This window comes from Coturnix japonica, chromosome 15, assembly GCF_001577835.2.
Source record: "Coturnix japonica isolate 7356 chromosome 15, Coturnix japonica 2.1, whole genome shotgun sequence".
In the NCBI taxonomy this organism is placed as follows: domain Eukaryota; kingdom Metazoa; phylum Chordata; class Aves; order Galliformes; family Phasianidae; genus Coturnix; species Coturnix japonica.
The window spans coordinates 8,999,745-9,025,620 of record NC_029530.1 but is presented as its reverse complement, the minus strand read 5'-3'; the positions used below and the strand labels follow the sequence as shown (position 1 = coordinate 9,025,620).

Here is a 25,876-nt window from a genome sequence, read left to right as displayed (position 1 = left end):
CCCTTTCCATCACTGTTTTCCCAGTACCACTCCTCAGTGTGATGTGTTTGAATCATTTAGTGTGGGCTAAAACACAGCAAGATCCCTTCCAGGCACTCCAGCATCCCGGCTCAATAAACAACCCCTTGCCACAGTAGGCAGCCCAGAAAAAGGCTTTTTGAGTTTATTCCCCAGGCCCTGCTTGTATAGAAAGCTTCCAGCACATTCATTTCTAGGCTGTAAGTGCAGAGAGATGGCTTCAGGCATTTGCTCACCTTTCTTCCCCACCTCGCCTCCCCCAGACGGCCATCTCAGCTTCACCCCCTAATCCAGGATGGTAGAAACTGAGAGGGACTCTCTTTCTCAGCCCCAGCAGCCCATTATGTAGCACTGTGTTGAGGCTCGGGGCTCTGTGTGCAGGCCTTGGGCAGGGATGATGGGAGGGCTGGGGGGAAAAGAGGATGTGATGGGGGTGAAGAAGAAGGATAGTGATGGAGGAGGATGACCCAGATCCAGGCACCATCCCCTCTGTACCTCCCTGCTGGTATTGAAGGACACAGAGGGGATGCTCAGAGCCCCCTTATCTACAGGCTGAACAGGCCCAGCTCTCAGCCTCCTGTAGGAAAGGTGCTCCAGGCCCTTCATCATCATCACAGCCCTTTGTTGTACTCTCTCCTGTTTCCAGTGCTCCTTTGCACAGGGGAGCCCAGCACCGTGCCCAGCATCCCAGCTGTGGCCTCCCCAGAGCAGATCAGGACAGGGACAACCTCAGCTTACTGGATAACCTCAACTTACTGGATAACCTCAGCTTAGTGGATAACCTCAGCTTACTGGATAACCTCAGCTTACTGGATAAGCTCAGCTTGCTGGATAAGCTCAGCTTGCTGGCATGCCAACCACCACTGAAACCAAGGAGCAGCCAATTCCAGCTCCCCAATCTCCCTTCCTGGTGCCACCAGCGGCTGCTGTAACTTGTTGCCATCTGTTATATTCACTGTGTCAGAAAGCTTCTCTGCCCAGCGCCGGCCCATGAAATATGCATGTTGTGTCCTCTCATTTCCAACCCGCCTTCTCCTCCTGCACTAAATCCCCTTTCCGCCTATTTGTCTTGCCTTCAGATTTGTTTCTTCACATCTTACGGCTTCCCGGGCCATCAATAAGAGACGCTTCCCAGCTCAGAGCTGTCTGCTGAGTGATTGGGAACGTGTGTTTGTGAGCATCACACCGCAGCCACAAAGCACCTGGATCTGCATTTCTATCTGAACCTTTTGGGTTTCTTTTTTTAGACGTTGTTCTTTTGTGTCCAGATCTAAGAGTAAAACTACTTGGAAACCTCAGAGCTGAGGCTTCACATGGCAGCTTTGAACTGCTTCTTTCACTCTGGGGGAATAACACAACGCAATAAATACACGGAAGGAAACGGGTGTTGTTTTTTCATCGCCAATATTTTGCCTATCTCCGCCCAAAGCGATGCCCTCTGGCTCTGGCTCTTCAACACAGAGTCCCGGCCGATCCCGCAGGTTGCGCTGAGCATCGCCGGGCGCCAGATGGCACTTTGGGGCCGGCAGGAGGTTGGCTGGATTCCTGCGTGATCCTACAAGGCGAAGAGGGCGGGGAGCGGTGACCGTGCCCTGCCAGGAGCCCAGCTGGAACATCCCGCACCGGAGGCGACAACTCCCCTCCCACCCCCCCTACCCCGGGGATGGCTGCGAGGGTTCGGAGATCCCTTAAAGAGATTCCTTTAAAGATTCCTTTAGGCCACTCCGAGGGGCAGCCCGTCCTCGTACATCCCCCCTCCAGGGGCACTGGGCTTCCTTCCAAACCCCCCCCCACACACACACCCCGACCCTTCCCATCTACGAAGGGAAGGAAGCAGCTGGCAGGACACGGGGCGGAAAGCCGGCCCACTAACTCAAGCCCGTGCCTGCGGGAGCCCGGCGGGGCGGTGCCGGGTGGGACGTACTTAAGGCGGCGGCGTTGCGGGCGGGCGGCTCCGCAGCGCCCATGGCTCTACCGAGCGCCGTGCGGGCTCTCCACGCCACCGCCGCCCGCGTGGGCGCCCCACGCTCCGTTCCCCGCGGGGCCGCCCCACCGCTACCGGCCAGCGGGAAAGGGGGAACGCGGCCGGTTCCATCGTCGGTCCCACCGCGGGATGCGACCCCGACCGTAAATTTCGGGGACCCGGAGGAAGCGTTCCGCAGTAAAAGCAGCGCCGAGCTGCTGCGGGGGCTGCTGGTGCTTGGGATGTGCGCGGTGGGACCGCTGGTGGAGCACAACCGAGAGGTGGGTAACGGGGACAGGGGGAGGGGGAGAGCCGGTGTCACGGTGCCGGTGTCACGGTGTCACGGTGCCGGTGCTGAGGTTCCGCTGTCCCGCAGCTGCTGCAACTCGGGAAGCGGGTGCTGGGCCAGGCGCTGTTCGAGCGGCTGATGAAGATGACCTTCTACGGGCAGTTCGTGGCCGGGGAGGACCAGGAGGCCATCAAACCGCTCATCCGGCGGAACCGGGCGTTCGGGGTGGGCGCCGTGCTGGATTACAGCGTGGAGGAGGATCTGAGCCCGGCCACGGCCGAGCGCCACGAGCTGGAGTGAGCGCCGAGTGGCGGGAGGGATGCGGGGGGTGGCGGGCGCGGGAGTTGGCCGCGATGCGATTGGCTGCGAGCGCCCATCCCCCAAATCCTATTGGCTGAACGGAACCGCGCGTCACCGCCCCGCCTCCCGTGGCGCGCCCCGGCCCCCGGCATCGCCCCCCGGTGCCGCCCCCTCTTCCCATCATTTCACCCCCCCGTTCACAGCCTCCCCCCACACCCCTCATCTCCCCAATGGCGCCCAGCTGCGCTGTGCTAAAAACACCTCCCGAAACTCCGAGCTCGGAGCCCTGGGTCCGTATCCAGCAGGTGTTCGCCCACCCCTCCCTTCCTCCCCTTATCTCTGCCCCGCACCCAGCGCTGCCTGTATCGCACAGCCTGTATCGCACAGCCTGTATCGCACAGCCTGTATTACACAGCTGCTGCTGCCGGCCCTGGTTGTGATGCGGGAGCAGCTGATCCCTGTGTGCTGCCCCGGGCACGCAGCCGGGGCACGTGTTGCGATCCGAGCCGTGCTCTGCATCCCAATGGAGTGTAAGGGGGGGAGAAGGGGGGGTGACAGCGCTGTCCTTCTGCCGGCTGTGCCTGCGCTGAGAGCTCCTGCCTTTAGCACTGAAGGCTTTTCTGTACCCATTCCCTCTTAACTCTTGATGTGTTCAGGCTCTGTTGCCCCCCAGCTGTAGGTTATAGGGCTGCTGCTGCTATGGGGTTCCCACCCTGAAAGCTCTGTGCCCCCTCACTGTCACCCTGCCCGAGCCCGCTGGGTGCCATGTCAGCCACGGAGCTGCAGGCAGCGTGTCCTGATGCCATCTGCTGTGCGAAGCCTCTAGCAGCAGCCTGCATGGAGACACCCTTGTGCTTCCCCCCCCACCCAAGAAATGCTCCTCGTGACTGATTTGCATTAACACTGCACAGGCAAGCACTGGCTGAGCCCATATTCTCACATGCCTGCAGCCAGTTCAGTCCTGCCCTGCCCTGCCCAGGCTGCTGTTCGGCGCCCTGCCAGCTTGTCACGGGTATCCTCCAGGTGCCACTATGAGCACTGCACTCAGGTCATGGTGGCACAGGCAGGGAAAGGCTCCTGCAGGCAGCACTGCTGGGTGTGGGACAGGACATGGGTTGGCAGTGCTGCAGGCAGCCTCCAGCCTGAAACACATTGCCACATCCACCTTACTGCTAATGAGGGCACCCTTGTGCTTCTCCTGTGATAAAGCATCTGAGCCTGATCCAAAACTCCCAATTCTACAGCATTGGCCACATCACCGTGCACAGCCATCCAGCAGGCTGGTGCTCCCTGCACCTCTGCATTAGCTCTTGATAAAGGCTAAGCATGCCTTGCAAAGAGTTGCTTTGCTTCTGGGAGCTCTTGGGCAGTGCTGAGATGCTTCCTGTCCCCCTCCATCCCCCCTCCACGATCTGGTATAAGCTACTTCAGCTGGGCTAAGTGGCATTCGGTTGTTGTGGGAATGGCACTGCTTGCCAAAGCTAACACTGCAAAGAAAGCAGCTGATATCCAGGAAGGGCTATTTCTTCAGCTGGAAAGAGCTTCCTCTAGTTTGTTTTGATGCAGGACAATAAAAAGAGCGCCATGGCACTGCTTTGATTGCCCCCACCCTGCCCCGGGATGGAGGGTTCAATGCAGTCATGCAGCAGGAATGCTGCTGGAACGGGTGTGTTTGTCTTCAGGAACACAAAACACTTCAAAGCCAAGGGGTGTTTGCTGATAACTGAGCTGTGCATGCCACAAGGGCTGTGCCAGGGCTGCTTGTCCCCAGCACACAGGTGCTGGATCGCGGTGAGCTCAGGGCTGCAGAACTATCCTGCCTGCACCAGGGGCATCTTGCAGCCATCAGAGCTTTGCTATTGCGTCCTTTCATGCTCTGGAACAGCAAGGTTCTTGACCTGTCCCATGGTCACAGAGCAGAAGCCAAGGACACAGCAGGTTGTGGCACGGCTCCTGCTGAGCTGCAGTTCACATGAGGCTTTGCTGTGCTCTGAGCTGCCCCAGGGAGCCTCCAGCAGGAGGAAAGGGCTTTGTTTGTGCTTCCAGCAACTCCTAATCCCTGTCACGGGGTTCCCACGTGGGTGCTGCCCATCCGAGCCCTCTGGCGAGGCTCCCATGCTGGTAGCATGGCCAATTTGGGGCAGCAGTACTGGGGCTGTGCAAAGCAGAGATCTCCTGGGAGGAGGTGGCTCTGGGCTGCCTTCCAGGGGCTACTGCATCAGACCCCGGTCCATGGGCTGGGTGTAGGGGGGCAGCGAGGAGGTGTAACTGCTTGAGCTCCAGCAGGAACTCATGACTTGGGCACCAGCCCAGGCTGTCAGAGCCCTGCTATCTCTGTGACAAAGGGCTCGAGCTTGAAATTACATCCGAGGTTGGCTGGGGTTGGGGCTGAGCCTTGTTTGAAAGTGTTTGGCTGGTGCTGAGGAGCAGTGCAGTGGAGCAGCTGAGTGGCAGTGGGGCTGTGGGACCCATGGCTTGGTGCAGCTCGCCCTGCACGGGCTCCTTGCTTTATGGTCTGGCACTGGGATGAGGTTTGGTGTTCCCATGGTTTAAGGGCCATAGAGATCATGGAACTGTTAAGGTTGGAGAAGACCGCTAAGATACCCAACCCCAACCCATCCCCACCATACCCACTGCCCACATCCCTCAGTGCCACATCTCCACGGCTCTGGAACACCCCCAGGGATGGTGACCACATCACTCCCTGGGCAGCTGTGTCAATGCATCACCTCTCTTTCAGAGAAGAAATGTTTCCTGATGTCCATCCTGAAACGGAGCCCCCAGCCCCACCATGGTCAGCCTTGTCCTTGCCATTTAGTGTGTATCCCCAACCACAATAGGCTGGGATGGGCCAAGGTCCAGAGTATCCTCTGTGTGCTCTTTAGCAAATGATTCCTGGGTATTGAAGCCTCTTTGCTTTCCATGAGAGGATTTGGGACACCCGAGCTGCCAACAAAGTGGTGTTGGCCCCGTTAGCAATGGGATGGTGAGGGAAGAACAGGGTGTAGTGCCAGGCCTTGGGGCTGCCTTGGCCACCAGTGTGTGGCTGCAGGGTGCTGCTGGCCTGGTCCTCACCTTCCCTGTTTCTCTTCTTAGCTCCTGCACCTCTGCAGCCGAGAAGGAGCCAGGAGGTGAGTGATGGCCTCTCCTGCTCTCAGCAGATATCGCCTGGCTGAAGGCCTAGATGCTCCGGGCACCTGGGGGAAAAAACTCATTCCTCCTTCATGAATTGGAGGAGAAATGCTGAGGTTCTCAGCTGACCCCGCTCCTCCACAAACTGGGGTCTCATGAGGTCTGAGGAAGGAGGCAGGAGCTGGTAGGGTTCAGCAGAGGCCGTTGGGCTCATCTCTGCCTTCTTCCACCGCAGGAGCAGAGAGGAGAGAGAAGCAGTTCCGTGCCCATCGTGGCTTTGGGGATCGCCGTGATGGAGTCATCAGTGCACGCACCTATTTCTATGCCGATGAGGCCAAGTGTGATCAGCACATGGAGACCTTCCTGCGCTGCATCGATGCATCAAGTAAGTCCTCAGCGTGGCCCTGTGTGCCTGGAGACACCAGGGACCCTGCCCCAGCCAGCCCTGCCCATGTGGCTCTTTCCAGGTGGCAGCTCAGAGGACGGCTTCTCGGCCATCAAGCTGACAGCACTGGGCAGACCTCAGTTCCTGGTGAGTACCCATGGGGGTGGGTAGGGTGGGCTGGGTTAGAGAGAGGACAGTGGGTGCTTCGGGGTGCCTGAAGCCACCTGGGGGATGGCCTCAAGCTTTAGGAGCACATGAAGGGGTCCCAAGGTGGGAGCATTGGTGCTTTATACCGGGCTGTGTTCTCCTGCTGTGGGCTCAGTCTGTGGGGCTCTGAGCCCATACAGCTCACACTGAGCTCCATCCCTATAGCTGCAGTTCTCAGAGGTGCTGGTGAAGTGGCGGCGGTTCTTCCACCAAATGGCTGCAGAGCAGGGCCAGGGCGGGCGGGCAGCGCTGGAGATGAGGCTGGAGGTGGAGAAGCTGCAGGTGAGCAGGGTGATGTGTGAGGGGTGAGGTTGTGCTGCTGAGGGGTGTTGGTGGGGTCCGGCTGTGCCTTGGCACTGATGCTCCTTTTGGTGGCAGGAGTCCTTGGCCAAGCTCGGCATCGCAACCAAGGCAGAGAGCCAGCACTGGTTCACAGGCGAGAACGTGGGTGAGAGCGGGTAAGCTGTCCACAGCCTATAGGGTGCTGTGGGGTGATGGTGCTGGGACCTAGGCCAGCCCCACTGTGACACTGGGCAGATGGGTAGCAGCAATGGGTGGTCTCCAAAAGTCACTGCTGACTTGTTGTGGCAACCAGGGGCTCCCAAAGCAGAGAGGGGTGACAAGCTGGGGTAGGGTGTCTCTTTCAGCTGTTTTGCTGGTGGGGTGGGAGCTGGTAGAGGCCCCCCATCACCAGCACAGATCTGACTTCCCACCCACAGCACTGTGGATCTGCTGGACTGGAACAGCCTGATTGACAGCCGCACCAAGCTCTCCAAGCTGCTGCTTGTCCCCAACATCAAGGTGTGTATGTGCTTCAGCCAGGCTCTGCCCACCAAGCAGCTCTGCAGTGTGGACACTGCCAGTGTGACGCAGCTCAACCCTGTCCTGGGGTGGGAGGTTGCCATCCTCAGACCCTGCAGGGCTTCTGGAGCCCCCCACACTGACCTGCTGCATGCAGTTGGTAGGGTGGGCACCCCATGCACAGCACAGGTTGGGGGGTGTTGGGGGTGGACTCCCCAGGGCATCTGTCTCCCTACAGTGCTGCTGTGCCAGGCAGTGCTGAATGGGCTCTTTTCATTTCAGACCAGGCAACTGGAGCCTCTGCTTTCACACTTCACCGAGGAAGAGGAACTGCAAATGAAACGGATGCTGCAGCGGATGGATGTCCTTGCCAAGGTGTGGAAGAGGTGGGGATGGGCTCTGCTGCCAATGGGGACACGTGGCAGGTGGCCTCAGCAGCCCTCCGTGCCTCCTTCACCCCACAGAGAGCCACGGAGACGGGCGTGAGGCTGATGGTGGATGCAGAGCAGAGCTACTTCCAGCCAGCCATCAGCCGCCTCAGCCTGGAGATGCAGCGCCGCTTCAACAGGGAGCGGGCAATCATCTTCAACACCCACCAGTGCTACCTGAAGGTGAGGCAGGGGATGGAGTGCAGGGATCGGTGATGCTGTAAGCCATTTGACCTGGTTTTGGGGTGGCTGGTGGCGCTGGTTTGGTGACCCTGGGCCATCTGTGCCCAGGAAGCTTATGATAACGTGAGTGTGGACGTGGAGCTGTCACGCCGGGAAGGCTGGCACTTTGGTACCAAGCTGGTCCGTGGAGCCTACATGGAGCAGGAGAGGGAGAGAGCAGCGAAGATTGGCTACGAGGATCCCATCAACCCCACCTATGAGAAGACCAATGAGATGTACCACAGGTAGGGGGTGCCCCCACCATGCTCCTGCCTCTCTTCCCAGCGGGATGGGGCAGCCTCACCACGCAGCCCCATGGTGCCCTGCAGGTGCCTGGATTATGTCCTGGAGGAGATCAAGCACAGCCGGAAAGCCAATGTCATGGTGGCAACTCACAATGAGAACACGGTCAAATTCACCCTACGCAGGTGGGTGCTGGTGGGGTGAGGCCAGTGTTGGGTGCCCAGTCCTTGCTCTGCACACAGGACGTAAAGGGTCTTTGTTGTCCCCTAACGTTGAGGCTTGGCTTGCAGGATGATGGAGCTTGGGATCCATCCTTCAGAGAAGAAGGTCTGCTTTGGGCAGCTGCTGGGCATGTGTGACCAGATCACCTTCCCCTTGGGTGAGTGCTGCAGCACCAGCACCTGGGAGCAGCAGGATGTGGCAGAGGTTTCCTGTCCCGTTGTCACCCCATGGTCTTCCTGAGCAGCTGCTGTGGGGTTTGAAGGCAAGATCGAGCCAGGCTGTGGGTTGCTGGCTGAGGACCTGTCCCAGTCTCCAGGCCAGGGGACAGCAGTGCAAGGCAGACTGGGCTGTTTTCCAGTGTGGATGCTGCTCTGTCCTGGAGTTCCCTCAGTAAGCAGGGCTTGGCTCTGGGTCCGCAGCCTCCTCTGGTCATGCTGGAAAAATGTGTTAACTTGATGTTTCTGGTTGAATGCTTCTTGAATTGGCCCGGCCCTCCCTGCCGGCATTCCCAGGGCTGACGGTGACCTCGGCACTCTCTCCCTGGCACCTTCCCAAATCCCTGTGCAAAGCAGGGAGGGGACAGGCTGCTATGTTCCCCCCCCCTGTCCTAGTCAGGCTCCCTGCATCTGGCCGGAGATGCTCCCAGGCTTCCTGTGGGTTGCTCAATCCCATCCTGATGTACTGGGCTCACCCTACTTTCCCCCACACATAGAGGCAGGAAGCTGGGCTGGCTGACAGGGTGCTGGTTGGGACATCCCTGTGTCCCTTGGTTGTCTACAAAGCATCTCTGCTACCTGGAATGCTCTGAGTTGCTATGCCTGGATCCTTGCCCTTGGTCACAGCAGTGCCAGTGACCTGGACCATGGAAGGTCTTTGGGGCACTTCCACACTCTCCCTCTCTTCTTCCAGGTCAGGCTGGCTTCCCTGTCTACAAGTATGTCCCCTATGGCCCGGTGGATGAGGTGCTGCCCTACCTGTCCCGCCGTGCCCAGGAGAACAGGGGCTTCATGCAAAGAGCCAACCAGGAGCGGGACCTGCTCTGGAGGGAGTTTAAGCGGCGACTTTTTGCAGGCACCATCTTCAGCTCCAACCCCTGACCCCTCCAGCCCTGCAGGACCCAGCCTTTGCACGGCATTGGGGCTTTTGTGCCTTCATGTTAACCACTAACCCAGTTCCTCTGCCTTGTTCTGTTGCTGTTTTTCCTCCTGAGGCCTTTGCCTGGGGGGGAGATGTTCTCTTACTGCTGTAGAACCACATCCTCCTTCTGGAGGCCACTACTGTAGGGCTGCCTAGCTGGCTGTGCCCCGACTGATGTCCCTCTGCTGTTCTTTGGCAGAGCCAAAGCTCCACAGGCTCTCAGTGCCTTGTGGCCATGCCGGGCCTGAGACACCTATCATGGGGATGGGAGCCTCCCAGCCATGTCCCTGTGCTGTCCCATGAGGATGGGGCAGTGCTGAGGGCCAGGGAGCCAGGAGCTGGGCTGCAGCTCAGCTCTGCCAAGCACTGGATTTGCAGCAAATGGCAACGATTAAAGCACTGTTGCTCTTATTCCTCGACTCAGTGCATAGCGTTGGGTTCTGCGGCGTTTCCCTGATAGCAAAGGCTGTGGGTTGCTCCAGCCAGCGTTGCAGCGTGCCTTCTTGCAAGGGTGCTGGATGCAGCAGCAGGGGGAGTTGCAAGGCAGAGAGCCCACGCTGTGCAGCAGCTGTATTCCAACGCTGGGAGAGCTCTAAGCACACGTGAGCCTGGGCTCCTTCCAAGGGGCAGAGCCTGGCTGTGTCCCTGCCGGATGGTGCTGAGTGCCCCAGGGGCCACCTCACTCATGGTCCTTCCCCGGGAAACAGCTGCAGGGAGTTGTTGAACCGTTGACAAAACAGCATATTTTTTTGCCTTCGCTTTGTGTTTGGAAATGCTATAATGCTGGGGTTCCTTTCTCTTGCTTTTGCTGGTGTTATCCAAAACGTGGTTCAGCGGGAGGAGAGCACCTGGCAGAGCAGCTCCAGCCTGGAACCTGAACAAGGAACTGCAGAGAGTTGGAATAGAAAGCTCTTAGATGGGCTTGTGGAGCACCAGCACTGCTCCTCTCAAAAGCTGAAGCCTCAGTGGGACCAGAGGGAGAATAACAGCAGTAGTGGCTGATGTCTATGGGGTGTGCATCCCATCCAGCTCTGGGGGTGGGTGCTGGAGCAGCCCTGCTTTGGAAGTAGCCTGGGGGTCCTTGTGACTCTTGGGTTAACAACAGATGGATGGCTGGACCCATCCTGCCTGCAGAATGGGGCTGGGGATCTGCTGCCAGCACTGTGGGTACGGGGACATGGGACGTGTCAGTGAGGTGAGACACTCAGTGATTTGAAATCAGGAAAGATGAGTAGGTGGGTGACAGCTGTAACAATCAGGGAGTTGGGAGGTGGTTTCTGCACAGCCTGACGGGGCTGGAGGGTGCTGAGTGCAGCTTGGGAATGGTGTCCCCATCCGTGTCATTTTAGGACAGTGACATCGGTCCCCAATGGCTGCCAACCCCCCCAGCCCCTCCCTCTGCACCGTGGTTGCTCGCATCACGATCTACCCGTGCACAGGGACGGGGTGAAGGTGGTTCCCTGCTACGGCTCTGCCTCACGAGTCCCCATCAGTGACCGGGTGACAACACAGCTCCGTGGGAAAGCGGCCTTAGGAGGGTCCTGGTCGCACTGTGTTGTGGCATCGCTGCTCCCTGGACCAGAATGTGATAACTCCACAGGTCGGCGGTGAGCAGCTGCTCATCCATCCTTCATTCGCTGTTTTGACGGGACACGCCCCGGCTCTTTCCCGTTAGATGCTGTCGGAGCATCCTCTCCTGGAGGCGTGCGATGCTCAGGGGCGGCAATGAGGGAGATGCCCGCAGCCCCTCGGCAGGAGAGGACCCAACTATCCTTATTAAAACCACCGAGCCGAGCGCCTGGGATAGCCGAGCGTGCACGGAGCGGCGATGCTCTGCAGTATTCGAGGGACGCTGGGTGTTTGTGTAACCACGTGGCAGATGCCCGGCGTGTCCCCCGTCCACGCGAGGGATTTGGGACTGCTAGAAGCGCTCGATGTGCAGCCCCTGTTCCTAACTGTGTTTCTCTGGGGGGGTTACGAGTGGCTGCCGCTGCAGGCACCGCTTGGCTCCTATGGGGCTGCGGGCACCGGGGGGCTGCCGGACATGGGCACAGCCACCCTCGGGGCTATTGGGGCTCCGGATCTACACCCGTACCGACGCTACGCATCCCGCACCCCGGGGCCGTCGGGGCTCGGGGCCGGGGTCGGTCGCGGGGAGGAGGCGGCGGCGGCGGCCCCCGGAGCCTGGCCCGCCGTCAGGGGAACCAATGCGGAATTTCCTGGCTGCCGGCGGGGCCCCTCCCGCCGCCGCCGAGAGGGGCGCGGGGGAGGCGGCGGCGGCGGCGGCGGCGCGGAGCTCGCACTGCAGTTTCCGTCCGCTGAGAGCGGCCGTCGGGGCAGGGCAGGGCAGGGCAGGGCGGCACCGGGCACCGCGCAGCGGAACCGAGCCCCGTATGGGATGGGCCGGGCCGGGCAGGGCCCCGCAGCGCCGACGGCCATGGCGGCCCTGGGGCTGCGGCCGCCGCGCCCAAACGGAACCGCGGTGCTGCTGCTGCTGGCCGTGCTGAGCTGCGGAGTCGCGCAGGAGCTGAGCCCACGGGGCAGGAACGTCTGCAGAGCTGCAGGGTAGGAGCGAGGGGAGGGGAGGGCAGGTGGGGCCGGGCGGGCGGCCGGGATGGGGGGAGGGCGCGGGCCTGGGAGAGAGCGGTGTGGGGCGGTGGGGAGGGGGCGATGGGCCCCAACGTGGCGAGGGGAGCCGGAGCAGCGTGTCCCAGGTCCGGATTTTGGTGTCCCGGGTCTGGATTTTGGTGTCCCCGTTCTGGAGCTGGGTGTCCCGGGTCCGAATCTCGGTGTCCCGGGTCCGGATTTTGATGTCCCGGGTCCGAATCTCGGTATCCCGGCGCCGGTCCTATAGGAGGAAGCCGGTTCTGAGCGTTCCGGGTGTGGTCCCGCAGTGGGATGCGGGATGCTGCGGGTGTACCCTGCTGGAGCGGCTCCCGGAGCGCTCGGGGCGGCCGCGTTGGCAGCAATGGAGCAGTATTTGGCGTTGGCTTCAGAGCAAAGGTGCCGGTGCTGTCCCCAGGGTCGCCTCCCCCTGCCTACGCCCCCTCCCCAACTGGGGTTCAGTGGTCCCAAAGCCGCCTCATTCCCGCGAGGAGACCCCTATATGGGGGGGGGGGAATGATGGGGACTAGGGGGGCGGGGGGAGGGGTGCGTCCATAAATGCACCTTTTTACATCTCGCCCGTGAGGTCAGACAAGTCCACAAGGAAAACATGTGCTGCGCGCTGGAGAGGCCGCATAATGGCTCCATTCAGCCCGGCCGCGGGGCGCTGGTGCCCCCTCCTCAAATTACAGTTTCCGAAGGAGGCTTTGCCAGAGCAGTGCGGCCTCAGTACTCGGCGGGGGGGGGGGCGAGGGGAGGATGCACTGGGTCTCCACATCCCCCTGTAGAACTGGTGCCCAGCAAAGCTGTCACTTAGGGTGGCAGTGGGGCTGCAAGCGCCCGGGACCAGCACCCGGAATCTGTGTCCATACAGTTCTATGGATTACATAGGGTAGCAGAAAGGGGTGTACTTTGGAGCTGTTGGGTTTGGTGTGTGTGCTAAATGTGACTGCTCCTCTTGACTTGGAAGCTCATTTATCTCCTGTTCAAAGTCACTGTGCCCCCCTTCTGTTGGAGAAGCAGGGGTGCAGGGTGATGAGTGCAAGCACTGTGTGTGTGGGAATTGCTTTCTCCATGGCCACCATAACTTCCCTTTAGCCATTCTTTTCCTGTATATTCCCTTTTTGCCATGCAAGGCACCGAGTGATGGGTGGCGTGGAGGAAGAAGGGGCTCAGTGCCAGGGTCACACAGCTGGTGCCAGTGGGCACAGAGCTGGAGCAGGTGGCAGCGGTGCTCTGGGCTGTGGGGTTTTCACCTCCATCTATTTATGCAGCTCCTAAACCCTCAGCAGGATGTGGGATGTTGGGATGCAGGTGATGCTCAGTGAGATGTGAGATGCTCAGTGGGATGCAGACGCATCCCAGGAGCAGGGACAGCTCTGGTTTTACCCCATCGTGTGCTCCTTTCCCTCTGTGTGAGTGAAATCCCCGTCAGTTTGGCAAAGTGATTCTTTTTTTCCTTTCTCAAGGGGAAAAGGCAAGAAAACAGAAAGGGAAGGGATGTGCTGAGGGAAGCAGCAGGTCCGTGGGCAACCTGCTCTGGGGCTGAGCCCCGGTCCCAGCTGTGCTGTGGGGCGCAGGGAGGTGGCTCAAGCTTTGAAATGTGAGCACATTGGTTTGCTGTCAGAGCAGCTGATAAGGGAGGGGAGGCTGAGCGGGGAGGTGTCGGACACGGCCCAGTGGAGGCGATTAGCTGTCTACCAGGAGATAGCTTTAATCCCAGCGCTGCGTGTGGGCTGCCCCGTGGACCCACTCATGATGCTTCAGTCGCAGTGCAGAGCCATTGGGCACTGTGGTCCCTCCTTGGGCAGGATGACTCCTTCCCACCCACCTCCAAGGGGATGAGACCCCACAGGCACAACCCGTGCTTGTTAGACGACTCCATCACGGCGCATTTCAACCCATCGTGGATCCATTTCAACCCATGGAGCCCAGTGGATTTCATTCTGAGTCCTCCTGTCCACCACAGAGAGGCTTTGATTGGTGCCCCATTGCCTCTCCTCATGTGTTTCACCCCCCTTCCAGAGCACAGATCCCTCTCCAGCCCCGGGCGCAATCGCAGCGCTGTGTAATCTCAGTGACGGACGGAATGGATGGAGCTATTTTGGTCTCCAGCTGCAAGGCATTTTTTCCAGGCCCTGAATCATTTTTGTGGTTCCTTTCTGCCTCCCGTCCAATTTTTCAACATCTTCCACGAGAGGCAGCCGTGGCTTCTCCCATGTTGGTGCTGCCCCATTCAGCCCAGCCCGAGTCCCACCAGGGGCTGCTCCCACCCCCCCTTAACCCACAGCAGCTCCTTCTGGCAGCCAGACGTGGTCCTGTGACTGCTTTGCGTTTCACGAGTGCTTCCTCGCTGTCTCCTCCTCCTCCTCTTCTGCATTTGTTACATATAAAGGGAAAGGGGAAAAAAAAAAAAAAGAAGAAAAGCATGCATTCCAGGCTCTGCCACTGGTCCAGCCCATGTCAAGTTTTCCTCGACTGCAGCATGCCTTTGGATTGCTCCAGAGCCTCCGGGATCGTTCCCATGCATTGGATTATAGCTTCAATGTGGGGGCAAAGCTGCACAAATGGAGGGATGTCATGGATTTGGGCTGAGAAGAGGATGTTCCCTCCTCTGCATGGCTATGGGGTGTCCCTGTGCCCCTCTTCTGGGGGCTGCAGTGGTCGAGATGGGATGGGGTGAGATGCCACCATCTTACCTTGGGATGCCATCCCCATGCTGCCACAGTGCCAGGCACCAAACCCATCTGTAGGTTCCCATAAGCGCTCCTTGCTTTGCCCAGGCTTTCCTCCCTCCTGCCTGTTATTTTCCAATGCCTTGGTTAAGGATACGCTCATTTGAGTCTATCCTTTAAATCACATCTGATGGCAAAAGAATCCGAGCCATTTTCTGCGCATGGGGCACGTGGATGTTGGGTTGGGATGTTGCCCCATGCCCAGCACTGCTGCTGTTTGCCACCTTGTTCTCTGCTGAGCCCCACACTGAGCTGAGTGCCCCACGCCAAGTGTCTGCATGGCAGGATTGGTTCTTGATACCATCACAGCTGACAGGTTCCCAGGAAGGACAGCAGCTTTCTGGATATCCCAACCATTTGTGGACTTATTTTTTCCTGCAGCTCCTCAGTGCTCGTGTGCTGCCCAGGATGGAGGCAACAAGGAAGCGAGTGTCTGATAGGTAAGCAGCAATGCTGAGGTCTTGAGATGGCCCTGGAGCTGTGTAGTGCACCCCAGCTCACCTTGGGGTGCAGCCCTTGGACATGAGAGGCAGTGTGGTGAGCTCTGCGTGCTGCCACAGTGCTGGAGGGCTGTGGCAGAGGATGAAGGGACAGCCACGTGCCACTGCAGAAAGGGACCGGTGTCACCGTGCCCACAGAAAGCCATGGTGTGCCACCATGCAGGATTTGGGGACCCTGTGTGTCCTTCCAGTTTGGGGTGGCTGTGGTGCCCAGGGAGCCGATGGGCTGCAGACCCCATAACCAACTAACTCACCCTGCATGCGCCCTCATAACCACTCACTGCATGCAGCTGGTGCAGGAAGGGAGAAGGATGCACAGCTGGGAAAGATGGTCCTGAAGCAAACCATCCCCATTTCCTCTCCCCACTTTCCCCCCAGGCTGCTCTAACCATTAGACTCACTGCCTCTAACCTGTTCCATCTGTCTATTTTAGGGTTTTCTATAGTCCCCATCACCGTAGGTCTAACAACAGCCAGGTAAGGTGCTCGGTACGGGTGCTCTGTTCCCCCTCTCTTGCTGGCCAAGGGGACTTTGTGGGGCCATGGGGCCAGCACCATGCCATGCCCCAGCACTCACTCCCCTTTGGCACAGGGGGACTTGTGGGCTGGGGGGTGCTGGGGCAGCTCCCCCATAGGGAGGTTAGGAGAAGGGGGGCTGTGCTAAGTGGCTGCCTGCGTCCCATGTCCCAAATCCCGCTTGCAGCACAGGGATGGGTGAGCAGGGTGGCAGGGGGCTGGGGCAGGGATGGAGCTGGGGACAGTGGCAGGAGGATGGTGGCATTTCCATTGTGATCTCCGTGCTGTATCAAACTTCACTGACCCCTATGGTGCCACCGTGCACCCCGTCCCCGGCTCTGGGGATTGGGGACTGGGATGGGACGATCCTGGTGGCACTCAGTGGGCACCATTCAGCCATGTCCTCATTCTCTGTTGTCGGTCCATCTGCACAGCTGTCTGCGAAGGGAACTTCACCTGCAAGGAGAATGAAGTGTGTGTTAGACCCGGCGAGTGCCGCTGCCGCCACGGCTACTTCGGTGCCAACTGCGACACCAGTGAGTACCACTGGCACTGCTGGGGCACCCCAGGATGGGCCACCTCATGCGGGCAGCCTGTCCCCTAAGCACACTAGGAGCAGTGGGGATGGAGAGGAGAAAGGAGTGCTGCTTGCATGAGGTCACCCACGGCTGACTGCAGCGCTGTTCCACCTACAGAATGTCCCCGCCAGTTCTGGGGCCCCGACTGCAAGGAGATGTGCAGCTGCCACCCCAACGGGCAGTGTGAAGATGTGACGGGTCAGTGCACCTGCAACCCCAACCGCTGGGGCCCCAAGTGTGAGAACATCTGCCTCTGCAAGCACGGCAAGTGCGACCAGAAGACGGGCAAGTGCACCTGTGAGCCCAACTGGTGGGGCCCCCAGTGCTCCAGCTCCTGCTACTGCAGCCACAATTCCCAGTGTGATCAGCAGACGGGGAACTGCCTGTGCCAGCCAGGCTGGTGGGGCCGTGGCTGCAACAACCAATGTTCCTGCAACAACTCACCCTGCGAACAGTTCACCGGGCGCTGCCAGTGCCGTGAGCGCACCTTTGGGCCCCGCTGTGACCGCTACTGCCAGTGCTACAAGGGGAAGTGCAACCAGGTGGATGGCACCTGTACCTGTGAGCCGGGCTACCGGGGCAAGTACTGCCGTGAGCCGTGCCCAGCTGGCTTCTATGGGCAAGGCTGCAGGAGGAGGTGAGTGCTGGGGCACAAGGAGGGAGGTGGGAGCTGCGGTGTGCCATGTGCCACGTGTCCCTTTGTTGTTGCAGGTGTGGGCAGTGCAAGAGCCTGCAGCCCTGCACCGTGGCGGATGGGCGCTGCCTGACATGTGAGGCAGGTTGGAATGGAACCAAGTGTGACCAGCCCTGCTCGGCTGGATTCTATGGGGAGGGTTGTGAGAAGCTCTGCCCCCCCTGCAAGGATGGCCATACCTGCAACCACATCAATGGCAAGTGCTCGCACTGCAACCCTGGCTGGATTGGAGACCGGTGAGTGCTGCACGGCCCAGCTGGTGCATGCAGCGGTGCTACGTCCCTGCATGGGGTCTGGGGGTGGGCATGCAGCTGGGGCTGGGGGGGAGGGCAGCAGAAATGGGCTGAGCCTGCTGGCATGGCCATGAGGCCACAGGGAGCCTCAGGGACCCCAGTGCCACAGTGTTGGCACATGGGGCCGTGGGATGCCAGTGTGCACAATGCCACGGTGCCCCTATCTTCTCAGTGACCCAAACACACAGCAGGACTCAACTCTGAAACTTTCCTGGAGCCACCTGGGGTTGGGTCTGAGGCTCTGCAACACCTGCATGGAACAGATGGGAAACAGAATAGGGTGACCAGGACGGGCACAGCGGGGGCACTGTTAGAAAACCCCTCCCCTGTGCTCCAGCTGCCCTCATCACTCCACAGGTGTGAAACTAAGTGCCGCAATGGGACGTATGGGGAGAACTGTGCCTTCGTCTGCAGCGACTGCGTCAGCGGGGAGTGCCACTTCGAGACTGGACGCTGCCTGTGCCGCGCTGGCTCCCATGGCACATAGTAAGCAAACAGCTGCGGGGACCCCGGGTGCTCATCATTGCTTGGCATCACCTCCATCCCTGTCTGTTCCTGCCCCTGGGTGGGGTGGGATCCAAGCGAACCTGAGGCAGCAGCAGCCGATCCCCCTGAGCTCAGCAGGGTCCTCATAGAGCAGAGCCACGCTGCACCTCTCCAAGAGCTGCAGGATGGGTTTCTTGACCAAAGGATTTTGTCATTAGGAAATGACCATTTGGTGAAATCAAAGGGCTTTGACAAAACTCTTTTTTATGATTATTATTATTTTTTTTTCCCCCTGAGTTCAGGGTGGAATTTCTAGCCGAAAACAGAGAAAACCACATCCCAGAATAGCACATAGCCTCACGGGTATGGCATCTGAGCCCTCTCTTGCTCCACATCATTCCCATGGTATCTCCCAAAATCTGTGTGTCTGGGGTAGAAATTCAGGTCCAGCTGATGGGGGTAGTTTGGACTGTCTGGGGGATATCCCTGCTCCCATCCCTGCATCCCGCTGCACAGCAGCTGCCTGTGGGGGCTCAGGGCACGTGGCTCAGCCACGGCGGTGCTTTGAAAACCAGAGAGCATGAAATGTAGCTGAGCCAAGGGAGCAGCTGCTGCCCCAGGGGAGAGGGGCTGGGATTGGGGCCACGGTGCTACCAGCTGGGAGCAGCTGGCATTGGGCTCAGGGCCATCAGCCCCAGTACATCCATCCCAGTGCCCATGCTGTTAGCAGTGGGGTCCTGCATAGTGTCATTGTTGCCCCCAGAACTCTGGGGACAGGCTGCTTAGTGGGAGGGCACCCAGAGCCTGGGCTGCTTTGGGTGGTGCCTGACATATTGCCCACCTTCCAGCCCTGGTGTGTGCCCCTCTCTGTGGTGCTGAGCTGAGGGGCTGTGCCCTGGCAAGGAGGGCACCTCAGCCATGGTTGTTCTTCCTTCTTAGATACACTTAGCTGGGAGGTTTCCAAGCTCCTGGGCTGCAGTGGAAAGGCTCTATCCTGGGTGTGCATGAGGCACAAGGCCACATCACATCAGAACTGCTGAGCTGAGACCTGCTGCAAATGCCCAGCGCTGCTGGGTTGGTACAGTGTGTGGCTGAAGGGTTAATGACCTGTTGTCACCACAGTGCTACAAACCTCATTGCAAAGCCTTGTGCAGCACATGGGGGTGGAGGAGGGCTCTCAGAGACAGCAAACATGGGGCCAAGCAGGAAGGTGGCATGGTCCCCCCATGGGGATGCTGTCAGTGCAGTCCAACACTGTGCCACCTGCTTTTAGAAGGGGTTTGGGAAGGGAGAGCAGGGAGCATCCCCAGGATGCATCACCCCACCCTCACCCTCTCCCCAGCTGTAACCTCACCTGCCCGCCTGGCCACTATGGAGCCAACTGTGCTCAAGCCTGCAGCTGCCACGACGGTGCCTGTGACCCGCTGACGGGCGCCTGCCACATGGGTGAGTTGTAGGGTTGGGGTGCTGGGGTGCCTGTGGCTGGTATCTGAGCACGCTGTGTCTTGCAGAAGCCAACCAACGAATGGGGGTGATTGGGGCTGGAGCTCTGCTGGCACTGCTGCTCATCCTCCTGCTGTCACTGCTCTGTTGCTGTTGTGTCTGCCGCAAGAAGGATGAAGGGCACGGGTGAGTGGATGCTGGCAGGGAAAGGGGAGGACAGAAGGGAAATGCAGAGTGGTTTCCCATCCTCCTGAGAATGGGCAAAAGAGAACATGGGGTAGGAGCAGGAGGACCCCACACTGCAGGGTGCCCCCTGGCTTTGTGCTCCTGTTATTGGCTATTGCCTCACTGGGACCCAGTGGGTCCCTGGGCCTGGAGCCTACAAAGGGAAACCTAAAGTTGTGTCTGGGATCCCCAAAATGTCACGGGGATGAAGGCAGGAGTGTGCACAGCAACTCCCACAGTGGAGCTGGGCTGTAGGGTCTGCAGGACAAAGTGAGCCCCTCCAGTCCCTGCTGTGGGGATTGGGATAGGGATGGGGATTGGGATTGGGATGGGAGTGGGGATAGGGATGGGGATTGGGATTGGGATGGGGATTGGGATAGGGATGGGGGTGGGGATAGGGATAGGGATGGGATAGGGATGGGGTGGGATAGGGATGGGGATTGGATAGGAATGGGTGGGGATTTGGATTGGGATAGGGTTAGGGATGGGGATGGGGATGGCTGCTTATTGGGGAGAAAGGGGCCAGGGGAGCTCCACCAGCTGCACAAAAGCCGTCCCTTGTGCTGCCGGCTGCTGTGCAGGAATTTTCAGGAAGCCTCTGCTTGCAGCCGTGCCAACTCCACTCCAGCCCAGCACATCTGGTTTGGAGAGCCTGTGGGCTGCATGTCATTATGCTGCAGATAAAAGGAGCCACTTCCCAAACTCAATGCTGCTCAAAGAAGACTTGCATGGGAAATGGCTCCAAAGAGTTTCCTCTCCCCGGGCACTGCGGGGTGCCCAGACCCCAAACTGCCATCTCAGTGTCCTGTTCCAAAGCATCCCCGGTGCCAGGAAGGGCTGTGGCAGGGGGGCTGCAGTGGCTATGGGTGCACATGGGTTGAGTGGCATTGCTGCACTCTTTTTTGCTGCAAGAGAACCTCTTGCTGCTGTGGCTGTGGATAATTGCCTGAACGCTCATCCCCGAGAGGCTTCAAAACCAGAGAGCAAATAAAGAGAAGCCACGTGTTTGTTTGGGGTTGGGATATTTTTCTTTTTAAGTTTTTTTAGGGTTTTTTTTTTTTTTTTCTGAAGTTAATCATATGATTCAAAGGCCTGGCTGGGAGCTGTGGGTGTTCGGGGCATGGTCTGGCTCTGCCACAACGCAAGCTGGAGCGTGGGGCTGATAACAGCCCTGACCCCTACCCTGAGCCATCCTGGGCTTCAACTGGGGCAAAACCAATGGGGAATACACTCCTGTGGCATCTCTCTGTCCTGCCTCTTCTCCAAACCCTTCTTCATGTGCAGCATCCCTGAGCCCGCAGCTCAATGCATGGTCCTATGATCAGTGGTCCCAGTGTGACCATTGCCCTGCCCTGTCTGATGGGGCTGTTGCATTTCCTTGCAGTGCAAATCAAGACCCGGTGGCAGCCAAGAAGCCTCCAAGACGTTTGTGTGGGCGCTTCAGCCGCATCAGCATGAAGCTGCCCCGCATCCCCCTGCGCCGCCAGAAGATGCCCAAGGTCGTAGGTGAGGCACCGAGGAGCAGAGCAGGGTCAATTCATGCGACCTGCTGTGCTTCTCCCGGCCCCAAACCCATGCAGAGTGCACGAGGGCCGGGGAAACATCCCCACTGCAACCCAAACAGGGGCCATGTTTGTGGAAGGGGCCAGGCAGGGCTCGGGGAGGAGGACAGAGGGGGCTGTGTGCGCGGGGCTCAATGGGGCTGTGTGCGCGTTTCCTGCAGCCGCCCCGCAGCAGCTGGCTCCCACCCAGCAGCGCTGTGTAAACACAGAGGGGAGGGAGGGGATGGCCTCAGCTCCAGGGCTCTGTGCATTACAACCTGCTCTGGGGTTGGGGCTGTGCAGTGAGGCCACCCAGGACCCTGGGACAAAGGGGTCTGTGCCAGAAGGCAACAAGGGACCCAGGCAGGCGATGGCTCTGACCACTCGGGGCTGGCCTTGGAGCAATAACATCCATCCATCACCATCTGGCAGCACAGGGACCTGCAGCCCTTCTTTGCCAGGGGCCAGACAGGAGCCTCAGCACATCTTGAGCTGCTGCTGGTGCTCCTCTTCCTCCAGCCATCCCCTTGGTCTCATCCAAGTCCTGGAGATGCTGCGTGGCCACGAGTCCCAGCACCCCGTCACGCCTTCTCGCAGGAAGCAGAGTGCTTCATCTGCTTCCAATGGTCTGCTTTTAATTTTCTCTTTTTGGGTTTTACAACAAGGAAAGTCATGCCGGACTGGCTGCCTCCCCCACTCTGGGCCTTTTGCTCCTTAAATATCTCCACTGCTTTTGCTCTGTCTCTGGAGTTTCTCTCAGCTTTTGCATCCTCCCCCAACCCTTATATATCAGGATCCCCTCACCTTGCTGGGCCATTCCTCTCTCAGGTTTATTCCCTCTCACACAGTCATCTCCGTGATCCCTTATCTCCTGCACAGTGCTGTGTGGGGGGGAGCGTGGCTGCTTGCAACCACGGCTCATCCCAGGGGGGTGAAATGGGGCTGGGACCCGGCATGGCAGGCACTGGCTGATGGCCACTTTCCTGTGCTGGCAGTAGCTCACCACGACCTGGAGAACACATTGAACTGCAGCTTCATCGAGCCGCCCTCGGTGGTGGAGCAGCCCTCCCCATCCTGGTCATCCCGTGGCTCCTTCTCCTCCTTTGACACCACGGATGAAGGGCCGGTGTACTGCGTGCCCCATGAAGGTGAGACTCCAGCACGGTGCTTCCCTGGGTGCTGCATGCAAGGATGAGGGCTGGAGGTGGCCCTGTAATGGGGAGGTGGGGGTCCTGTGGCATAGAGGGACCTGGAGGCATGCAGAGACAGGTCAATGGGGAGCCCAGTTTTGCCCCTACCCCACCACTGTGCATGTTTGGTTTTTTTTGCCATAAGGGCAGCAAGGCAGTGGCACAGGGCCCAGAGAAGCCCTATAATTGGAGATGCTCAAAGCCAGGCTGAATTGGGAGGCAGGTGTCCAACCCATAGGATCGAGTTGGACCAGGTGGCATTTTAAGGCTCCCTTCCAACCCAAACCATTCCGTGCCTTCGTGACACATCCATGCTCTCTTCCTGCAGAGAGCGTGGGTGACAGCAGGGACAGGGCACCATCCTCCAGCCCCGGTGAGAAGCTCATGGCCCCTGCCAGTGGGGAAGAGGCAGCCGAGTACAGCTTCCTGAAGGAGACGGGCTCTGTCAAGGCTTTCCATGCTGACAGCAGCGAAACACCCCTGCTCAAGTCCTCGGACAGCGAGCGCTCGTCCTGCGGGTCTGGCTCAGCCAGCGCTGCGCTCTATGCCAAGGTCGCCCGCCTCTCCAAGCAGTCCAAGGAGGAGGAGGACATGGCGCTGTCCCCAGAGAGAACCAAGCCCCGTCCTCCCGACCCATCCACCAAGCCCAAGGTGTCCTGGATCCACAGCCGCTACAACTCCAGCCAGTCCAACTCTCTGCCCAGCCGCTCACCAGAGCCAGCAGCCACCCGGTCCAGCAGCCCTGAGCATGGCCAAAGCTTGGCCAAGAGGAAGAGGAGCCCCAGCGAGACGTCAGCTGGTGTGCATGGCAAAGCGGAGGAGAAAGGCAGTGGTGGCACACGTGGCAAGGAGAGACCGCAGAAGCATCCTAAGGAGCCTGGTGTCCTGGAGGGCAAAGCCAACCTTGCCGCGGAGCCCCAGTCGCCTTCAAAACCCAAGCAGAGGAGCAAGGCCAGCTCGGAGCAGATGGAGAACATCAACGGGGCGGTGCAGAACGCCTTCAAAAAGATGGGTGGCTTCCATGCAGAGCGGCGGGCTGGGGAGGCCCCACGCAGCCCCAGTGCCGGCAAGCCACGCTCCGAGACCCTCCATCCCCACCTGGCCTCCGAGGCAGCCACGCTGCTGGCGGCCCAGCTGAAGGAAAAGACTCAGAGCCTCAACAAGGCGGAGGGCAGCGCCCGGCCCAATGGGGTGGGAGCCCAGCGGGAGAAGCCCACCCCACCCCAGAAAGCCAAGCGCTCGGCGGCCACCGGCAGCCAGAAGGCCAGCAAACCCCTGCTGCCCACCTCACCCAACCTGCAGAAACTGATCCCCACCACGGCCGAGCCAGTGGCTGGGGGTGAACCCAGGAGGGTGGAGAAACAAACCACGGTCAGCAGCCAGGACCCGGCCCCTCCGGGCGAGCAGGTGGCCAAGAAGACGCCCATCAAAAAGCCCCCCAGGAAGAAGAGCCGAGAAGCCACCCTGGAGCCACCCAAGGCAGCCGTGGTGCCCACGCAGACAGTGCAGTAATGGGGAGCTGGGCACCTGGGAAGGACTTACAGTGCCTGGACTGGAAGAGCCCCCCAACTTCCTCATTCCACATCTCTCCCCTCAACCCCTTTCTCCTGTCAGCCCATCTCCTCCACCGCCCCTGGGCCTGGTACCCCCCTGGTTCTGTGCTCCCCATGCAGGGATGCAGGAGCTGGGGGCCCCCCCTTTTTTTGTAGCAGTATTATCGATCGCATAAGCAGTGCTTGTTGTACTAGACGTACCCATGTTATATTCTGCAGTAACGGAGCCGCTCGCTTCCCGCGCCCCACTCCACTCTGCCAGGTCCCCATTGCAGCACGGGAGCAAAAGGGAGATGACACATGGGACATCCCCGTGTCTTCACCCAGACCTCCCTGCACTGCCACATCTGCTTCTCCCCTCTCAGAGGTGCAGCCCCCGGTGCTGCCTCACCGCTCCCGGTGTGGGGTCGAGCTGGTTTCGACCAATGCCCCTGGCCCCAGGGCTGCCTGTGCCAGGAGTGGCAGCAGGAAAGCACTATTTAAGGCCTGGGCTGCACAGCGCTCAGGGAGGCTGTTGTGGCTTCAGGGGGGATCTGGCCAGTGGAGTTGGGTAGATGGGTTTGGTACGACAGAGCCTGGCATCTCTGCAGAGCGCTTTTCTAATAAAAGTGTATTTCTTCCATACCCGGGTGCTGTCTCTCCGTGCCCCAGGATGCCCATGGAGCATCACCTGGCCTCACTTGGGCACTTGGGATGCAGGGTCCTCAGTGGGACACAGTGGAGGCCAGGGGGTGATCCATAAAAATAACACTATTCAGCATTCAGGTTAGATATTAGGAAAGGGTTCTTCTCCAAAAAAGAAGTGATGCAGTGGCTCAGGATACCCAGGGAGTGGCAGAGTCACCATCCCTGGAGGTGTTCAGAGCCATGGAGGTGTGACACTGTGGTACCTTACACAGTCAGTGGGCCCAGTGTGTTGGGGTTGGACTTGGAGATCTTAGAGATCTTTTCCAACCTCAGTGATTCTATGATTCTGTTCCCACTTAGACCACCAGGTGTTGTTTTACGCTGATATTTCTACATGACGGGACTCTGAAACTCTTTTTCAGGCATCCCACTGGGGTCTGCAGGCTTTCCCCCCACCACTGCATGTTGGTTACCTCTAACAGAGAGCACCATGCGATGCACAGTGCTGCAAACACTTTGCTTCATGCTTTCCAGCCTCTGTTGATTTGTGAACCCCTAAACAGTTTCCCCTGCAGCTGTGAGCCCCACTGGAAAGTTCACGCTTAGCATAAATAAACTTGCTTTCCCTTCTCCTCTTGAGGCCTTTGACCTCAAGGCAAAAGCAGCTGAATCCCATCAGGAGAGGAAGTTGTAACACGGAACAATAACAAGGAATGAGGGAATACAAAAGCAAGCAGGTCTTTCCCCACTTCCCCTCCATCCCCACTGGGGATGGTGCCCATTGTGACACCCCTAGCCCCCACCAACACTGTGCCATTGGTGTTTTTTCCCCATTTAATTCCCCATTTCCAAAAAGCAAAAGAGGAGTTGTTGGGTTGGAAAACAGCGCATTTGTTTTGGCTTGGCCTGGAGAACGGCGATAAAAGCGAACCCGATTGCCAGCTATTCATTTCCTATTTCGGGCCCTACCAAAAATAAACTCGAAAGAAGGCAAATTCAAATGAAAATGAAAGATGCATGAGGCAGTGAGCTGCTAGGGTTGTACAAGGAAGCACTGGTTGGGAGGGGAGCAGCAGTGCTGGCAGCATTTGGTGCTGGGGGGGATTGCAAGGGGCTCAGGCACAGCAAACAGCATGGACCATGCACAGCACCTCCAGTGTTTGTGGGCATCAATCATGGGGAGCAAGAGCCTCTTCTGAGCAGGTCTGAGAGCCTGAGCTTTTGTTGTAGCTCTGTTCAGTATAATTTAGGAAAGCATGAGTGCGTTTGCATCCAAGCACTCCAACAAGCCCACTTTGACAGGAGATGGACAGAGATGTCCCACCAGCACTACCTGATTTATCCCCACGTCTGCGCTGGCCTGGATAGGGGGGAGTGCTCGTGCTTGTTTAGTCTGTATGGAAGCACAAATCATGGTGCTGTGTCATCGCTCTGCCAGGGTCTGGATTTCATTAGGAGCCACATGATCAGTGCAGGCTGCTGCAGCTGACTGCACTCCCTCTGTGCTGCACAGGACATGGGGGTGATGGCTGAGGCGCAGCGCTC

The 25,876-nt window shown here is 59.1% G+C and overlaps 2 protein-coding genes across 3 annotated transcripts; both read left to right on the top strand.

Moving 5' to 3' along the window:
- The first annotated feature begins 1,951 nt into the window (after window positions 1–1,951).
- Window positions 1,952–9,758, top strand: LOC107321433 (proline dehydrogenase 1, mitochondrial-like). The gene is made up of 14 exons (XM_015878330.2): window positions 1,952–2,262; window positions 2,358–2,566; window positions 5,667–5,701; window positions 5,938–6,087; window positions 6,170–6,234; window positions 6,460–6,576; window positions 6,673–6,752; window positions 7,014–7,095; window positions 7,378–7,470; window positions 7,560–7,706; window positions 7,815–7,990; window positions 8,075–8,173; window positions 8,279–8,367; window positions 9,120–9,758. Exons 1-14 carry the CDS (start codon window positions 1,984–1,986, stop codon window positions 9,305–9,307), a joined length of 1,809 nt encoding a protein of 602 aa, XP_015733816.1. The 5' UTR covers window positions 1,952–1,983; the 3' UTR covers window positions 9,308–9,758.
- A 1,391-nt stretch (window positions 9,759–11,149) lies between these two features.
- On the top strand, window positions 11,150–24,328 carry SCARF2 (scavenger receptor class F member 2). Of its 2 annotated transcripts, none has more exons than XM_015878329.2 (11): window positions 11,150–11,912; window positions 15,068–15,126; window positions 16,136–16,237; window positions 16,397–16,916; window positions 16,991–17,209; window positions 17,624–17,752; window positions 19,095–19,198; window positions 19,264–19,381; window positions 20,805–20,926; window positions 21,960–22,109; window positions 22,480–24,328. In XM_015878329.2, the coding sequence occupies exons 1-11, from the start codon at window positions 11,176–11,178 to the stop codon at window positions 23,661–23,663; spliced, it is 3,444 nt and encodes a 1,147-aa protein (XP_015733815.1). In that variant the 5' UTR covers window positions 11,150–11,175; the 3' UTR covers window positions 23,664–24,328. The 2 variants fall into 2 exon arrangements, with proteins under 2 accessions (XP_015733815.1, XP_015733814.1); XM_015878328.1 differs by having other exon boundaries at window positions 11,161–11,912; window positions 21,957–22,109.
- Window positions 24,329–25,876: the final 1,548 nt, after the last annotated feature.

Bases quoted from the DNA above. Each gene is read 5' to 3' on its own strand.
- LOC107321433 (XM_015878330.2), top strand. From the start codon at position 1,984: ATGGCTCTACCGAGCGCCGTGCGGGCTCTCCACGCCACCGCCGCCCGC. The intron at 7,096-7,377 runs GTGTGTATGTGC...TTTTCATTTCAG, and splicing joins TGCTTGTCCCCAACATCAAG to ACCAGGCAACTGGAGCCTCT. The intron at 7,707-7,814 runs GTGAGGCAGGGG...ATCTGTGCCCAG, and splicing joins CCCACCAGTGCTACCTGAAG to GAAGCTTATGATAACGTGAG.
- SCARF2 (XM_015878328.1), top strand. From the start codon at position 11,176: ATGCTCTGCAGTATTCGAGGGACGCTGGGTGTTTGTGTAACCACGTGG. The intron at 11,913-15,067 runs GTAGGAGCGAGG...TTTTTCCTGCAG, and splicing joins AACGTCTGCAGAGCTGCAGG to CTCCTCAGTGCTCGTGTGCT. The intron at 19,382-20,804 runs GTGAGTGGATGC...ATTTCCTTGCAG, and splicing joins AAGAAGGATGAAGGGCACGG to TGCAAATCAAGACCCGGTGG.